We start from the raw sequence: 16,211 nt of genomic DNA on the forward strand, positions 1-16,211 counted from the left end.
TGAAGCCTGCCAATTTCCTCTCCATAGATCACTTTAAAAACTTCTTGGGGGGGGGGGAGTTGTGTTTTCATTGGATCCTCACTTTCCTTTTTTTAGAGACAGCAAAAAGACATCAAATTTTCCACTTACACTCAGAGACAGCTGCCCTGATTCCTGAGTGTAAAAGAGGAGGAATGAAAGTCTTAGAAATCCATGTACTGGGCTGGCGCTGTAGCGGGTTAAAGCCCCAACCTGCAGTGCTGGCATCCAACATGGGTACTAGTTTGAGTCCCGGCTGCTCCACTTCCAATCCAGCTCTCTGTTAATACGCCTGGAAAAGCAGCGGAGGATGGCCCGAGTCCTTGGGCTCCTGCACCCACATGAAAGACCCAGAAAAAGCTCCTGGCTCTTGGCTTTGGATTGACTCAGCTCCAGCTGTTGCAGCCATTTGCAGGGCAAACCAGTGGATAGAAGACCTCTCTCTCTCACTCCCCCTGTAATTCTTTCTTTCAAATAAATAAAAGAAATCTTGAAAGAAAGAAAGAAAGAAATCCATGTACTTAGGGCTGGAAGGAATATCCTAGTCATGTTTGAAGGGAAAAAAAATACAAAAGGAGATGTCCAGTGACCTCTGGTAGTCTGACACTGGTTAATGCAGAAGACAGAGTGAAAGAAAGTGAAGATATCCACTGATTCTTAGCAGCAAAGTCAGAGCAGTGTCTACTACCAATAGGGCCACATTCTGCTACAAAAAGTACACAAACATAGCACAACAAGAGGCCAAGAATTACTTTAATTTCTTTTTTTTTTAAAAAAAGTTTAAATGGCAACACAACCATAAAGTTGGTACATCACAGAAACAAAGGTCTTTGCAGGCAACACTGATTGGAAATAGTAAAACACTTGGCTGGTGCAAAAAATGAAACTCTAAATTATATACAATCATAGCTAGGGGTGATACTGAAAAACAGTCTTACTTACTGTGACTCAAGACTTAACTTGCCATTATCTATTGCTTATTTATTCAAGGTTGTAAATAATACTTATATAGAGACATAGAGATGTGTAAAAATGAAACATTGTGAAAAAAATACAATTTTTCAATTTCGTATGAAACTCAAAAGTATTAAGTTTTGTCCAATATGGAATGTACCTACATTTGTTTATATTAGGGCTCTAAAATCCATGTAAAAATTTTTCAATTTAAAAAAAGAAAACAGCTGACCCACCATGCAAGTTTGCTATGTATCTTGCTTGCTCAAAATGAGCATTCTTAGGTGAGGTCTGTATTTTCTGCCCAGAGTCTGTACTGGCCCACTCGTGGAAACAGTTCCCATGAAGAGTCTGGCGGCAGCATCTGGATGAGGGTTGGTCTGGGTCATGGGGGTGAGTAGAGAAGAGGGAGGTAAGAGCCCAAATCCTTATGAAGGATGACATTCAGTTGTTGAATTTTAAGGGGTATCCAATGGCTTTTTCCAGGCACTCAACTAGAGAGCCAGCAGAAAGAAAATCCCTCTCTACTTCTACAAATTTGATATAGATAGATTTAGGGGAAACTCCAGGATCCACAATACAGTTCTGGGACAAAAACCCATTAATACCAACCCAATCTTTGCTGAAGGTTTTGGTATTTGCTTGGAAATGTAAAAACAAGCACTGCTGCAGAGTCCTGACCTCAGCGATCCCGAGGTAGCAATAGGTAATTCGGGTGGGCTCTATTTCCACCTGTAACGAGGCTTGTGTGGAAAGGGTTTCCAGGTCACCTCGGCCCTCTTTTCCTGCGTCCAGGGAACGCCGCTCCACGTGGGGTGAGAGGGGCCTCTCAATACATTCTTCATAGCCAATGGCATAAAGGCCAGGGCTTTTAGGAATGCCTCCTGGCAATAAATATTGAACAACGTTCCCACCGGTTGGTTTGGAGTGGGCAATGGGTATCCAGTCAATTTCCATGTGTAGCTCCAGGCACCTGGCTTCACTAATAGTGATCTCTAAAAATTTGTAGTAAACGTTTTTCCAGTTCATTTTCTGTACTCGGGTCATAATGATCCGTCCCTCGGGCTTCTCAGAGTTGAAATATTCCCGAAGTCGCTTGCCAAGGGGCACCTGGGAGCTGATCTCAGCATAATGGTAACGGATATCCTCTTTCCAGCGGGTGTTATAACCAATTCCAAAAATGGCCAGTTTATTAGAAAGATGGAGCCTTGAAAAGTCTGTCCAGCTCTGAAACAGTTCCCATTTCAACTGTACCGATTCCAAAATCTGAACAATATTTTGCATGATGTCTCTCTTCCTAGAAAGAGAAATAAGCGTCAAATTCCACAGGTGTTGAGAGCACCACTGTCTAGAAAACGATGGAAACGTTCGCTATCTGTGCTGTTCAACAGGGCAGCCATTAGAACTTACAACATGGCTAATGGGAGGTGAGGGAGTCCATCTTTAATTCTATTTAACTTAAAATTACATTTAAGTAGCCTCATGTGCCAGTTGCTGCCACACCAGGCAGCACAGGTCTAAATAATCATAGTATGAAAACATAATAAACACTCTCACCCTGGAAGTTTCTAGGCATTTCTGATAAACTGCTTTCTTCTGTAGTCTCACTACATCAAAACTGATACACAAGACCTCAGGATTTTAAAAGTTCAATTTAAAAGTTCAAATTGTGAATTTTAAAGTGTTATTAAAATGCCTGTGATAGATTTTAAACCAACTATCCAGAGAAGGTGACGGATGCTATTTTCAGAAAAGCACTCCATGTCACTTAAGATAATGAACAACTTAGTAATTTCTTTCAGTAAAATTTCAATTTGTGAAATTTCAAAAATTCAGTAATTTTGGCATATATACGTGTCCTATAGGAAAATCTACAACTCATTATTGACTAACGACCTGATACAAAAGCAAAATGAATTTAAATCAACTATTAGGTTAGCACAGAATGAAGACGTGAGAATTCAGATGAAGCAGGTCCACTTTAGGCCTGGGCTTTAAGAGAAAGATTCAGGATAATGAACAGAGACCTGTAGAAAACCCTTTGTAAAGACATGGAAAAGGGCCGGCGCCACGGCTCAATAGGCTAACCCTCCACCTAGCGGCGCCGGCACACCGGGTTCTAGTCCTGGTCGGGGCACTGGATTCTGTCCCAGTTGCTCCCCTTCCAGGCCAGCTCTCTGCTGTGGCCCGGGAGTGCAGTGGAGGATGGCCCAAGTACTTGGGCCCTGCACCCCATGGGAGACCAGGAGAAGCACCTGGCTCCTGCCATCGGATCAGCGCGGTGCGCCGGCTGCAGCGCGCCGGCTGCGGCGGCCATTGGGGGGTGAACCAACGGCAAAAGGAAGACCTTTCTCTCTCTCTCTCTCACTGTCCACTCTGCCTGTCAAAAAAAAAAAAAAAAAAAAAAGACATGGAAAAGTACAGACATTACTCCAGCTCCAGCTTTGACTTCTATAGTTAAAAAAGTAACAAGACAGAAATGCTGGCAAATTGCTTCTCACACTGCTCAATTCACATAATTCCAACTGATAAATCATATAATTGTGTACATATACAAGGATGTATAATCACAAGATGGTTTTTCAAGTATGGCAAAACTTTGATATGGGAAGAATGGTTTTATTCTTAAATATTAACTTGGCAAAAACTACTACACTCTACATCAATTACAGTGTTTAATCTACAAAAACACTAGACTACCACTCACAAACAGGCAAGGAGAGAGGTTGTACACACTGATTTGCTAACAGCTTCTTGAAAGGAGCCCCTGGAAGGGGGCAGATCCTTGGGACTTTCCTATTAAATCCTCCCGCCTTCTAGGGGAGAGGTTTGGGAACACTCGGGAGCCTTCACATAGCTGTTCCCAGTTTGTCTGTCCTCTTATGCCTGTTGACTTTCTCTGCAATATGACAAAAAGCTACTATTTCATTATCAGCTTCTGCTTGGACGGGAACACTGCCTTGGATTTACCCTGCATCCTTCAAGTTGTCTTGAACACTTCTTGAATGACCAAGGGAGGCCATCTAGATGAAACCACTGCGCTCCTGGGGAACTGCTGCTGTCAGTGGACACAGAAGCACTCAGTCACTTTTCTAGTTAATTGTGGTTCCTCTGAGGCCAGGATGTAGGACTACGTTTCTGCACGGGTCACTGCTTTAAAGGCAAACTAACTCTCACAGCCCTCATCTTCTTTGTCCTCTTCTGAAATGCATCCTTGATCTATCTCAAGGAAGACTATGCTAAGCAGATGGGAGGAGGAGACACAGAGATTTTTGTCTGTTTTGCTAACTGATATATTCCAAAGCCAGACACGTAGTACGTACTTGACAAATCTGTGTTGAAAAATGAGCTGATTAGGTGACTCTTCTTTGTGGATGAAGCATTTTACTAGTTAGTTCAGCTAATCCCTACTTACACCTACTGGGGGAAAAATAACCCAAGGTCCAAATGAAGTTACTTTATTCAATGCTGCCACAGCTCTAAATCATTAATACTAGTCAGATACTGCAAAAAAGAAAAACAAAAAACTAACAGTCCTGAAGAAACTGTCACACTGGGAAAAAAAACAGCCAATCACGAACATCTTCAGATTCTTACCCTGTAAGCTAAACCTGGAGAACAGGCAGCACAGACTAGAGATTTTTGCAGACCGTCAGCTCTCTGCACTGCTGATCTGAGTCTGAAGCGAAGCTTATCTGGGCTCAAGACGTGTGTTAGAGGAGTGCTCATTTAGCCTAGCAGTTAAGATACTCAGGTACCACAAAGGAGTACTCAGTTTGATTCCTGTTCTGGCTCCTCACTCCATCTTCCTTAGGAAGCAACAATGATGGCTCAAAAGTAATTGGGTCCCTGACACACATGTGGAACACCTGGATAGCATCCTTGGTTCCCAGCTATGGCCTGGCCTGGTCCCAGCTATTGTGGTCATGTGTTGAGTGAACCCAGTGGAATGGGAACTTTCCCACCTACACCCCCACCCACCCCAATCTTTCTTTCTCTACTTCTCAAATGAATAAAGTTTATATTTAAAGCTTGGCAACACAATGAGAAATAGACCCAGTTCCAGAGAACTGTATGTTACATTTCCCATTTGGGTTTTTTGTTTGTTTGTTTTGTTTAAGATTTATTTATTTTACTTGAAAGGCAGAGTTACATAGAGAGAGGGAGAAAGACTTCCATTAACTGGTTCACTTCCCAAACGGCCACAATGGCAGGGGCTAGGCCAGGCCAAACCCAGGAACCACAAGCTTAATCTGGGTCTCCCATGTAGGTGTAATTAGGCCATCTTCCACTGCTTTCCCAGGTGCACTAGTAAGGAGCTAGATCAGAAGTGGGGCAGCTAGGACTCGAACTGGCACTCATATGGAACTCTGGTGGTTTAACCCACTGGGCCACAACACTGGCCTCAATTTCCTGTTTATTGACGTTTCAACCACCAGAAAAGCTCAAGTGGCTTAAGGCTGGTGACAACAATTCTGCAAAGTTCAAGTTCATCCCTAGTGACATTAACTGGCCAGTCCCGTAGGTCCTGGGTAGCTAGAAGGGAGAGAGGGCATTTCAGTCAAAGAGCCTGTGGTTTTGTTTTGCTTTTTAAAGAATAGGGGGTCTGAAGGTATGGAGCTGCAATAACTCATTTTTTTTTTAATCTTTTTTTTTTTTTTTTTTTTTTTTTACAGGCAGAGTGGACAGTGAGAGAGAGACAGAGAGAATGCAATAACTCATTTTTAAAAACAGGTATTTAATTTCCTTTCCTTTGGTACACTTTGATGTCTCAATCTACTGATCTGGGTCATAAACTTGAGGAACAGGATAATGGCTACAATTTTGAGAGTAACTCTTGATTCCTGGCTTGCTGAATGGAAATGCCTGGGAGTCTTCCTTGTGCTGTTCGTTACCTGTCACAGGCCTCTTTGCCCTTTTCCCATCATCTCTCAAACACCAAGGTCATATGTGTGACAGGAAGCACACAAGAGCAAGGAGGTCCTATAAATGAAGGTAACCAGGTGTTCCTCACTTGTCTCCCGGATCTAACCAGGAGATTTCACAAACAGAACATCACTGGCAACTCAGAACTGTGATATCCTTCCAGAAAGGGGTGCTGCTAAAATCTCAGGGGGCGACCAAACAGATGGCCAGCGAATGGACCCTGGGCCTGGACTTTCTCAGTCATTTTTCCAGCATGCATCTTCTTTCCCGAATATAAAACAGGCACCTCAGAACCTGACACTGTAAGGAAGGTAAGGGTCCCTTTGGCCCTCCCATCCTCTCACTTAACCCCAGATAACTCAAATTCCTCAGACTCATCCTTGAACCTTATTTAAACCTCCAGATATCCACATCCACACACAAGCTAACACCACCAACACACTTGTTTCCATGTAACATGTTTATTTGATCGACACTGTGGATAACCATTGGGAAAGACAAGCTAAGCAGATGAGAACAATGAACAGACATGCTTCCTTCGCGGTATGGCTGTGAATCTCACAACACATCTCCTTACTTTCTGATCCTGCCCCTGGGCATTAAACTCAGGCAAACGCTCTCAGTGGAAAGGTGAAGCATCTACTTACTGTGCTTCTTCAGAAGACTCTTGTTTTATTTTTAATGTTCTCTTTGTAACAGGTATTTCATCTGAAAAGCAAAGATTTTGAAACAATTATATTTTCCCAAATTGTGGCAGACACCTATGTATAAGTGGCTATATTTACTGCTCAATCCACACTTTTAATGCCAGGCCTCCATGCTAGTGTCCAACACTGTCCAATGCCAGATTTATAAATATAAGTCTTATATAATGAGATGCATACATTTATATGCAAGATCAGAAACCAGCTCTACAAGTATAAAATTCTTCAAGGTCACCAGTGGATTTCTAGCTAGGAGCTTAAAGCTTAATTTCACCACAAACATGATTTTAAATGAACAAGAATGGAAATAATTCTGTTCAATTCAGATTTTCAATGTAGGTTGTACAGAGCAATTATTCCCTCAATACCAGGATCAACATATTCTGCAGGTTATTTTTACCCCCAAAGTTTTGGGTAGCTTAACTCCCTATGGTCAAACCAATGTTATAGGATGCCATAGTAATTTAGATCTTATCACTGTTCTGGAATTAAAATGGGATCACTTAGCACCTGCCCTTTTTATTCTTTTAACATTTAAGTCCCACTCTTACATACTGTTACTCTTATAGTTTTAGAGCCTCTTTTCTCCTCTCTTCTAATATCTGAGGTTCTTTTTCTTTAAAACTGCATTCTTAAGAAATAAATTAAATTAACATTTAATCCTGGGGCTGGCATTGTGGCGTAGTAGGTAAAGCCACAACCTGAAATGTCGGCAGCCTCTACTGGCATAGGTTCATGTCCCACCTGCCCCACTTCCGATCCAGCTCCTTAAAGGGCTGGAAAAAGCATCAGCAGATGGCCCAAGTGCTCGGGCCCTGGCACCCATGTGGGAGACCCAGATGAAGCTCCTGGCTTCAGCCTGGCTCAGCCCTGGCCGTTGTAGACACTTGGGGAGTGAACCTGTAGATGGAAGATTTGTCTCTCTCTATCTTTCTCTCTGAAATTGACTTTCAAACAAACAAATAAATCTTTAAAAAAAAATCCTTTAATCATTTTTCTTTTGAATTAGCATTTCCCTATCATAAGAGATTCTATAAAAAACAGTGCCTGTGGATTTTAACCTTAAGCTATGGTACCACATTATACTGCATGCTACTTAGACTTCCCTGGGCGCTGCCTGAGTATCACACCAGGGAGGCAGAACATTTACTTAGAAGTCAGCCCTCATTACTCAAGTTGCTGTTAATGTATAATGGCTGCAGTAGAAACTTGATTAGTACTTTCAAATTATGAAAATCAAAATGGAAGCGCTTAATGCAAAAAATACATATCAACCCTTAATTAGGCTGCACAAATATTGATTTGATGACCAGGACTTTCAATTTCCATTTCCAATGCCTATGATTGTGTATAAATCATTCTGGCCTCTTAAGAAGTGTGAAGAACTGTGACCACTGGCACGATTCAAATAACAGCTGTTTCAAGATAAACAGAAGCTTCCTCTCACTTTTGTTCAGACCAAAGTCTGGGATGGAATCTTTTCCAAATCACAAACCTCTGAAAAGAGTAAGCATTTAGGCTGAGGAAGGAGAAGACAGTTAATGCTTGTGGCAGCTGGGCCACATCTCAGTGCTCCTGACAGTCATCTGAAAACTGAAAGGGGCAGGGTGCCCAAAACTGCAAAGCATTCTACCTGTCACCGAGTCTCCCGTATGGCACAGAGTTAGGAACTCTTGTGTCTTTAGCAATCGTGTTGGTATCCAAATCACCAAAGGACCAACACTACACATCAGTTGGTAGACTAGCTGCATGCCTTGTGCTGACAGCATGAAAAGTACCAGAAGATATTAAGGAACCAGTGTAGATTTCAAGGTATACACACACACACAGATACACACACAAAGTATACGTTGGCTTTCTTACCCAATTCCTGATCTGTTGGATAGCCATGGAGATCCTGACTGTGGTTTCCCCAGTCCTCCTGTGAATAGTCCTCCATAGTGCTGCCATCTGACTCCAGCTCCTGGTACAAGCCACTACTGTTAATAAGTACAGGCTGGCAGGGCTGAGCATCCCATCCTCCCTGACCAAACACCTGTTCCAACTGTTCAAATGTGTAACTGCTCTTTCTTTTCCCAACACCATGTTCTTTCACCCGACTGTAACACCTGCGAAGGGTCTAAGACACAAAGTCTTTTGTTATTCCTTTAAAGCTGTACTTCCTCTTCCAGGTACGGACCACAGATATTAATTACTATTAGACAGACACAGACAGACAAACATAGACACATTGTTACAGGAATGCTAGATTTCAAAATCATTATTATATTAGAAAAAAATACTAATTTAGCATTTACTCAAACATGTTATAATTAAACAATTATTTTGCAATTAATTATCCATTAAACAACAAGAAACATTACAACATTATTGCATATATCCCATACACATATTTTATACCCCCACCCCCATTTAAAAAGAATAAGGGGGGGAAAAAAAAAAACAAGAAATACCAGCCAGCCAATAGGACGCACACCTGCCACAGAAGAGAGAGAGCTGCTATTGTGCCCAGAATTTGGAAAAAGTGAGGGAAGGGAGGACAGAAAGAAGAATTTCCCAAAGCAAAGGATCCCTTCCTCGCTCTTGCTTAAGGAGGGGTACAAGGTAGAAACTACTGCCTAAACAAATTAGCTAGTAAACCAAACTACTTACATAATCTATGTCTCTTACTAACTTATTATTCTTTGTGGAAGCTGCTATAACTTAAACCAGAGGTCAATCAACGATGCTACAAATTCCACATTTCAAACATCAACCATCAAGAAACAATACACTAACACCTAGCTCTGAAAATCAGACAAATTTACTATTCTGCCAAATCACACTGCCAGCTAAACAAGCCAACCAAGGAGGCCAATTCTCTTTTCTAGGGGAGGATGAGGTGGAGGGGTGTTATTTCACTTCTTTTTCTGCTACGTGGTATACAGCAAACATGGTAAACGTCATGCAAGCCCACAAAGCCTGGAATTGTTACCCTACATAGTCTTTCAATTTTTTTTCATGGTCTGTATTTCTAAGGCATATTTCTGCTTACTAGCTCAGTCTCCTGAGTTTAATGGTACATGTTAACACTATCTTACATATGTCAAAAGGTTAAGTTGAGGACTTAGTCCCAGCTTCCAAATTTGTTCGGTTACATCCAGTCTCTATCCCATCCATCTCTGCCTCCCTGCACTCCTTTTTCTAACTTCCCACTAGTTCCCTGGCTTTCACACTGAGGATTTTCCTGAGACAAGACCCCCTGCCCCTGGTGGCTCCCAAACACTTTCTAACTCAATGACCAAAACCAGATCACCTCAGACTTAGTTTATAGGCAACAGCCAGACTTTCTACTGCATGTGAGATTACTTTCCATAAGCCAATATACTACCTATTCTCACCGACCTTTAATCTTTATAGAGCCTCCATCAAAGTTCAGGACCTTTAAGCCACAGTTAGCAAGCTACAAGATACTCTGCCAAATACTTTGAAAATCTGTCTCTTGAGGCCAGAAATCCAGATGAGCAAAAGGAGTAATAAACATTAGAGTCACCTGCCCTAAAGCCAGCCAGCCTACCTCAAGCACTACCACAAGCACTACCTCATTCTCCCCTTCTTGAGATCCCTTCTGGTACTTCAAACGATGCCACATGAGGTTTCCAAAAACGCACTCTCTGAATTAAAGAGTGTTTAAGCTTCTCTTTGCAAAGGATAGTCACAACCATGAGACCTAACTTTCTATAAAGAACCAAACATAAAATCAGGAAACATATGTCACAGACAAACCCTCCGGTGGAAGGAGACAAGTGCCTGCAGCAGATCCCATTTGACTTTCTCCACACTCCCCTTCTCCCAGCACCCTCTGCCCTCCTAGCAGGGACAGGAATTTGAATTGCAAACATCCCCTGCCAATTTATTTTTATCTCACAATGTCTAGTTTCTGCCTCCAAGAACACCCCAACCACTCTTCTCAACTCCTTCAAGGACCGTAAATGGAGAGTTCCAGCCATGTCCCTTTCACCCTTCCAAGGCCATAAATGGAGATGGAAACCCTGCCACTGCTCACTAATACTGGCTGCCTGGAGAAAAACATCCAGCACACAAATGAGCCCAGGCAGCTCATCACTGAGGGCCATTTCAGAATCCAAGGATAATGTTCCTTTGAAGAAAGGTGCCACACTTATCAGGAAGTGACACAGACATAAGCAAAGCCACCAAATTTTGGCAAAATGCATGGCGGAAAAACCACAGAAAAGACTCTTACTCTCTTTGAAACTACCTAATTGAGCTTAAAAATTCATTAGCTGATGTAATGGTGAATAATAAAATTAGCAATGTCCAATGGTTATAGATATGAAAGAACAGGTGCTATCTCACCGCCTCTTAGTTGTAGTGCACTTTGCAGTTCACTTTCATGGTATAATATGCTGATATGTAAAATATCTATCAGATGCCTGAAGGAAAGATGTTTGGTACCTCCTAAATCCCTATGATAGGGATTTGATATATTGAAATAATGTTAAAAATATTTCTAGATTGATTTCAATCCTTTAAAGCTACAAAAACCACAAGAAGGAACTTCTGAGTTGAGTAAAGGATGGAGATTCTCAGAGAGGCTGCTTAAACAGGACACACCAATTAAGACAGGGAAAAAGCAAGAACTCAAACATCAGCTTTACTGCAACTACAAGGAACACCAGGATTTACTTAAACTTGATAGAGTTCAGAATGGATAAAAAGGACATATGAAGACCTTCCAATTCGTATCACCCAAAATAAATCAGCGAAGACCAAACATTCCACAGTCTAAATGATTAACCAAAGCACGTAACAGACTGTGTTAAGACTGTGTCAACAGTCTTAAATCAAACAACTTAAAAAAAAACCTACTCTAAATCCGAGATTGCAATAATGTTTCAGAATCTAGGAAAAACAAAGTCTCATCTTCCATTCCAGACAGCTATCAAATCCAACACGAACCTCAATTTGGCTTTCTTAGAGAACATACCCTATTCAACACAAAAGCCTTGCTCCCCTTCCTTCTTCCTTTACCTTACTCACTCTAGAAGTTTACAGCAACTTGAGCTCTACTAGTTTTCTAAAAATTAAGCTGGTGGGATGGCAAGTATTTGCTTAAAATTATTAAAGACTATTCAGTCTTTAATTAAAATTATTAAAGACTATTTTAGACTTAAAATAAAGACTATTTTCTTATCATAAATTTCCCCAGCAAATTGGTATTGTTTTCGGCTTCTCCTTGGAGGCAGAGCTCTAATAATAATATCATATCTTGAATGAAGCCATAGGGATAGGGAGTCAAGAAAATCTGGAGAAAAGAGCTAACAGGTAAAAATTTGATCAGGTAGGTAGTCAAACCAGAGGTTCATGGGTATTTGATTCAGAAGAAATGCCAGCTGAATACTTACTAAATCCACCACACCAGGTGCTCAACAACTACAAAGAAAAAAACAAAACAAAACAAAAACAGAAGAGACATAAAAAGATGTCCCATTACCAAAGCAGGGAGAAACATAAGATGGCTGACAACTGACAATTTATAGGACAGAGTGAAAGTTTTGCCAAAGTTTAAGATTAGAGTAAAAGGAAATGAGAGAATTAAAAGAAGACATTCATTGTGGATGAATGTATGGGGAGTCTATGGGAGCAAGGGGCAGGTAAACAAAGGCAGGAGTTTTAGATTGGCAGGATTGGGGGTTTAACGGCAGCAATGCAGAGAAAGACCCAGGGTTACAGTACACGTAACATTAAATACAGTGCACAATGCAGCTATCTTGCCAAAGTAAGTAAATCCAGTATTGGGTTGTATAAGCAGAGGAATCACATGTAAGCTATGGAGGTGGCTCTTCCTCTCTATTCAGCACCGGTGAGGCCACAGCTGGAGCACAGCATTCAGTTCTGGGCATCGAACCAGCTACAAGAGAGGGAAATTGTAGAGTTCAGAAAAGGGCAAATAAAATAATGAAAGGCTTGGAAAATAAGATCTATAAGCAGGGCCAGTGGTTTCATCAAAGCCCTTCCTGACATTATATAAACCACTTTTGGGGTGAAATTAGAACTTCTTTGGTCTTCCAATCCCTCCTTCAACTTTCAGGAAATGGGAAGAAGTAAATTCTTCCCTGGTATAACAGACTAGTACACAAACTAAATAAATCATAAGGGCATATGCCAACCAACTTCACCAATGGCTCAATAATTTTCTCAAAATTTGTCCCATTTCATAACAGTCATAAAATAATCACCATGACAAAACCACTGTTCTAACAGAACTGACCGTTAAGTGGAACAGGGCATATAATGAGGAGGAACAGAAATAAGGCATAAGAGCTCTATCCATGTGTTGCTTAGGAAACACTGGCTCGATCAGTCTAAGATGTCAGATGAAAAACAGTCAGTCAATCTGCAGGGAGGATAGCTTAGTTATAATAGCAGGAAACAATGTTATAAGAAAAAACAAGCAGTGAAACAGATTCTCAAATCTAGTTGTCAAACTAGCCATACTAGAAAAATGGACTGTACAGTTATCTTAACCCAACCCTCTGTCAACTAACATGATGAATATGAGATTCCTTTTACCTAAGTTATTAAATAATGAAAACACTTATTAGCAAGTAAAGCTGTTAAAACCTCATATTATACTTTATAAGAAATGGAGAGGTTACACTGGGAGTAAATCTCTAGCGACGGACTTTCTCATAAAAGCATTAGAAACAATACCTTGGACTAAAGCAGATGCGAATTTTGAAGCAAAAATCTTTGTGAAATAGATCTTTTCTTCTTCCTTTAAAGTTACTGCTACTATAATTATTATAACTAGCTGCTCTTTTAGGCAACAAAACAACACCAAGTTTATTTTAATGTACTTAAGAAAGACCTAAAATTTTCTTTAATTAGCTATATTTTGTTACTATGAGCATAAAGTAGGAAAGAAAACACTCTGATTAGCATACAGAAGTCGATAAACACATGTCTGTGCACAGTAAAAGGGATGTTAACAATACAGTACAAATTCCTTTACATCTTTTGACACAGAGCCGTAACTAATGATTAGGAAGTGACCTAAGGCAAAATCCATCTGAGTCCAGAACTTTACTACCTATTCCCTGCAGTGGCAAATACATTAGTATTTGCCAAACTGACCTGCTAATCACCTAAACGCTGCAAAACCAACAATCAGGGCTAGGCACTTGCTGCAGCGGTTAAGACAGGGCTTGGGAAACCTGAATGCCATATAAAGTGCCTGTGTTAAAGTCCCAGCTCAGAGCGCTGTGGCACAGTGGGTTAACACCCTGGCCTGAAGCGCCGGCATCCCATACGGGCGCCAGTTCGAGATTCGGCTCTCTGCTATGGCCTGGGAAAGCAGTAGAAGATGGTCCAAGTCCTTGGGCCCCTGCACCTGCATGGGAGACCCAGAAGAAGCTCCTGGCTCCAGATCGGCACAGCTTCCGCTGTTGCAGCCAAGTGGGGAGTGACCCATCGGATGGAAGACCTCTCTCTCTGTGTAACTCTGACTTTCAAATACATAATAATAATAAATAAATAAGTCCCAGCTCTACTTCCAGTTTCCTGCTCATGTCCATTCAGGGAGGCAGCAGGTGCTAACTCAAGTACTTGGGTTCCTTCCAACCATGTGGGAGAACCAGATAATTTCTGGCTCCTGGCTCCAACTTGGCCCAGTTTGGTTGTTGTGGGCATTTGGGGGAATGAACCAGCAGCTAAAAGATGCTGTCTGCTTTAAAAAAAAATCAATAATAAAAAAAAAACTAAAAAGAACACTGTGACAAACTTTTTTCATATTGCTCCAGTTCTTAGTGCTATATAGAACAAGGTTTGGCAAGTTAAAAACTTCTATTTAGAGCCAGGGCTGTGCCACAGCAGGTTAAACCACAACCTGCAGTGCCAGCATCCCATATGGACACCAGTTCCAGTCCTGGCTGCTCCACTTCCAATCCAGCTCCCTGCTAACATGCCTGGGAAGGCAGCAGATGACACAACTGCTTGTGTCCCTGCACCCACATGGGAGATCCGGAAGAAGCTCCCGGCTCCTGGCTTCAGCCTGGTACAGCCCTGGCTATTTTGGCCATTTGGGGAGTGAACCTGAAGATGGAAGAGCTTTTACTTTTGCTGTTCCTCTCCAGAACAGAGGGTCTTAATCTTTCTTTGGGTCAGATTCTCCTCCCAAAGAAAAGTGCACACATACACTTTCCCACTGAATTTTAAGGGGTGCATGGGCTCACTGAAGAGCCCAAACAAACAGCAACTCAGGTTTAAAAAGTTTGCTCTATACTATCACTTTTTTTTTTCATAGAAGAATGAAACACATAGGGTAGGCCCTCTGCATTCATAGCAGGTTCTGCATCATCAGATTCAATCAACTAAACTTTGGAGGGGAAAATTTGTTTTTATTGAACATAGTCAGGCTTTTTTGGTTATTATTCCCTAAACAATACAGAGTAACAACTTCTTTTATAGCATTTATATAGTATCAGGTATTATAAGTGATCTAGAAAAGATTTAAAGTATAGATTATATGCACATATGACACCACTTTAATTAAGGGACTTGAGCACCTGTGGGTTTTGGTATCATGGTGGGGGGAGGGGAGGTCCTAGAACCAATCCCCTGAAGATACCTAAGGGACAAATGTTATTAGTAATTCTAAAATAATGTAGATTTACTTTGTGCCTTAGGTGTATGGAGAAATTCCAAAGATTGGGACCACCAATTTCATAAAACTAACCAGTCTGCTCAGTATCCTGCTCATTTGGAAAAACCAGTATTAATATTTCCTTTAGGATGTAAATAAGCCAAACCCCCATTTCTTGAAGCAAACAATTTCAACCAGGAAATGCATACAACGATATCACTCACACTTCACAAAAATATAACACTTTCTGCTGGGCAAGAAACCTTTTTCTAAAGTAGTAATTATTAAGATTCATTAGTTATGCCGATTATCTGTTCCAACTATATCACAAAATACTTGGTCATTCATTATCTGCCTAACTTATCAACATAGTGCTAGATAAATTACAAAGGTCACCATTTAAAACTGGGAAATTCACACATCCAGAAAGAAGTCAAAGTCAGTCCCGACCACCTTCCTTAGGTGTCCGTATGGCTAATCTCTCATACCTTCCAATCCGAGTGGTCTGACAGGAAATGCGTGACAACTCCACTAATCCAGTCCTTCCAGTGGGATCACAGTCTGGTATTATTCCACTAGTGCCGTTCATGTTGTGATCACAGTGTCTTCTTATTTATGAAGAACCTCAATCGTCCTCAACTCATTTGAATTCCCTGCAACACTTGATACTCCACATCGCCTATCCAGATCACTATCCTTGCCAAACTTCACTTTATAAAACTTCCTGGGGCGGCATTGTGGCCTAGAAGGTAGCTGCCACCTGCAGTGTTAGAATCCCATATGGGCAATGGTTCAAGTCCCTGCTGCTGCATTTCTCATCCTGCTCTCTGCTATGGCCTGGGAACGCAGTAGAAGATGGCCCAAATCCTTGGGCCCCTGCACCCATGTGGGAGACATGAAGAAGCTCCTGGCTCCTGGTTTCGGATCAGCGCAGCTTGGGCCATTGTGACCATCTGGGGAGTGAG

General features: G+C 41.4%; 1 protein-coding gene across 17 annotated transcripts in view; it reads right to left on the minus strand.

Annotated features, from left to right (window-relative positions):
• Positions 1-753: 753 nt before the first annotated feature.
• MSANTD2 (Myb/SANT DNA binding domain containing 2) overlaps positions 754-16,211 on the minus strand; it is a 38,087-nt gene continuing 22,629 nt past the window's right edge. For 5 of the 17 annotated variants that reach the window (XR_011378385.1, XR_011378369.1, XR_011378370.1 and 2 more), the window contains one exon: positions 8,848-12,513. Coding sequence is in view for 6 of the 17 variants with exons in the window: in XM_002708727.5 (XP_002708773.2) it covers positions 1,417-2,269; positions 6,546-6,606; positions 8,466-8,721 (1,170 nt within the window). In the remaining 11 variants the exon portion in view is untranslated. Of the gene's footprint in view, positions 2,270-6,545; positions 6,607-8,465; positions 12,514-16,211 lie in introns of those variants that run through there. The other 12 variants (XR_011378378.1, XR_011378371.1, XR_011378380.1 and 9 more) reach the window with 11 other exon arrangements.

This window comes from Oryctolagus cuniculus, chromosome 1 (genome assembly GCF_964237555.1).
Source record: "Oryctolagus cuniculus chromosome 1, mOryCun1.1, whole genome shotgun sequence".
Classification (NCBI taxonomy): domain Eukaryota; kingdom Metazoa; phylum Chordata; class Mammalia; order Lagomorpha; family Leporidae; genus Oryctolagus; species Oryctolagus cuniculus.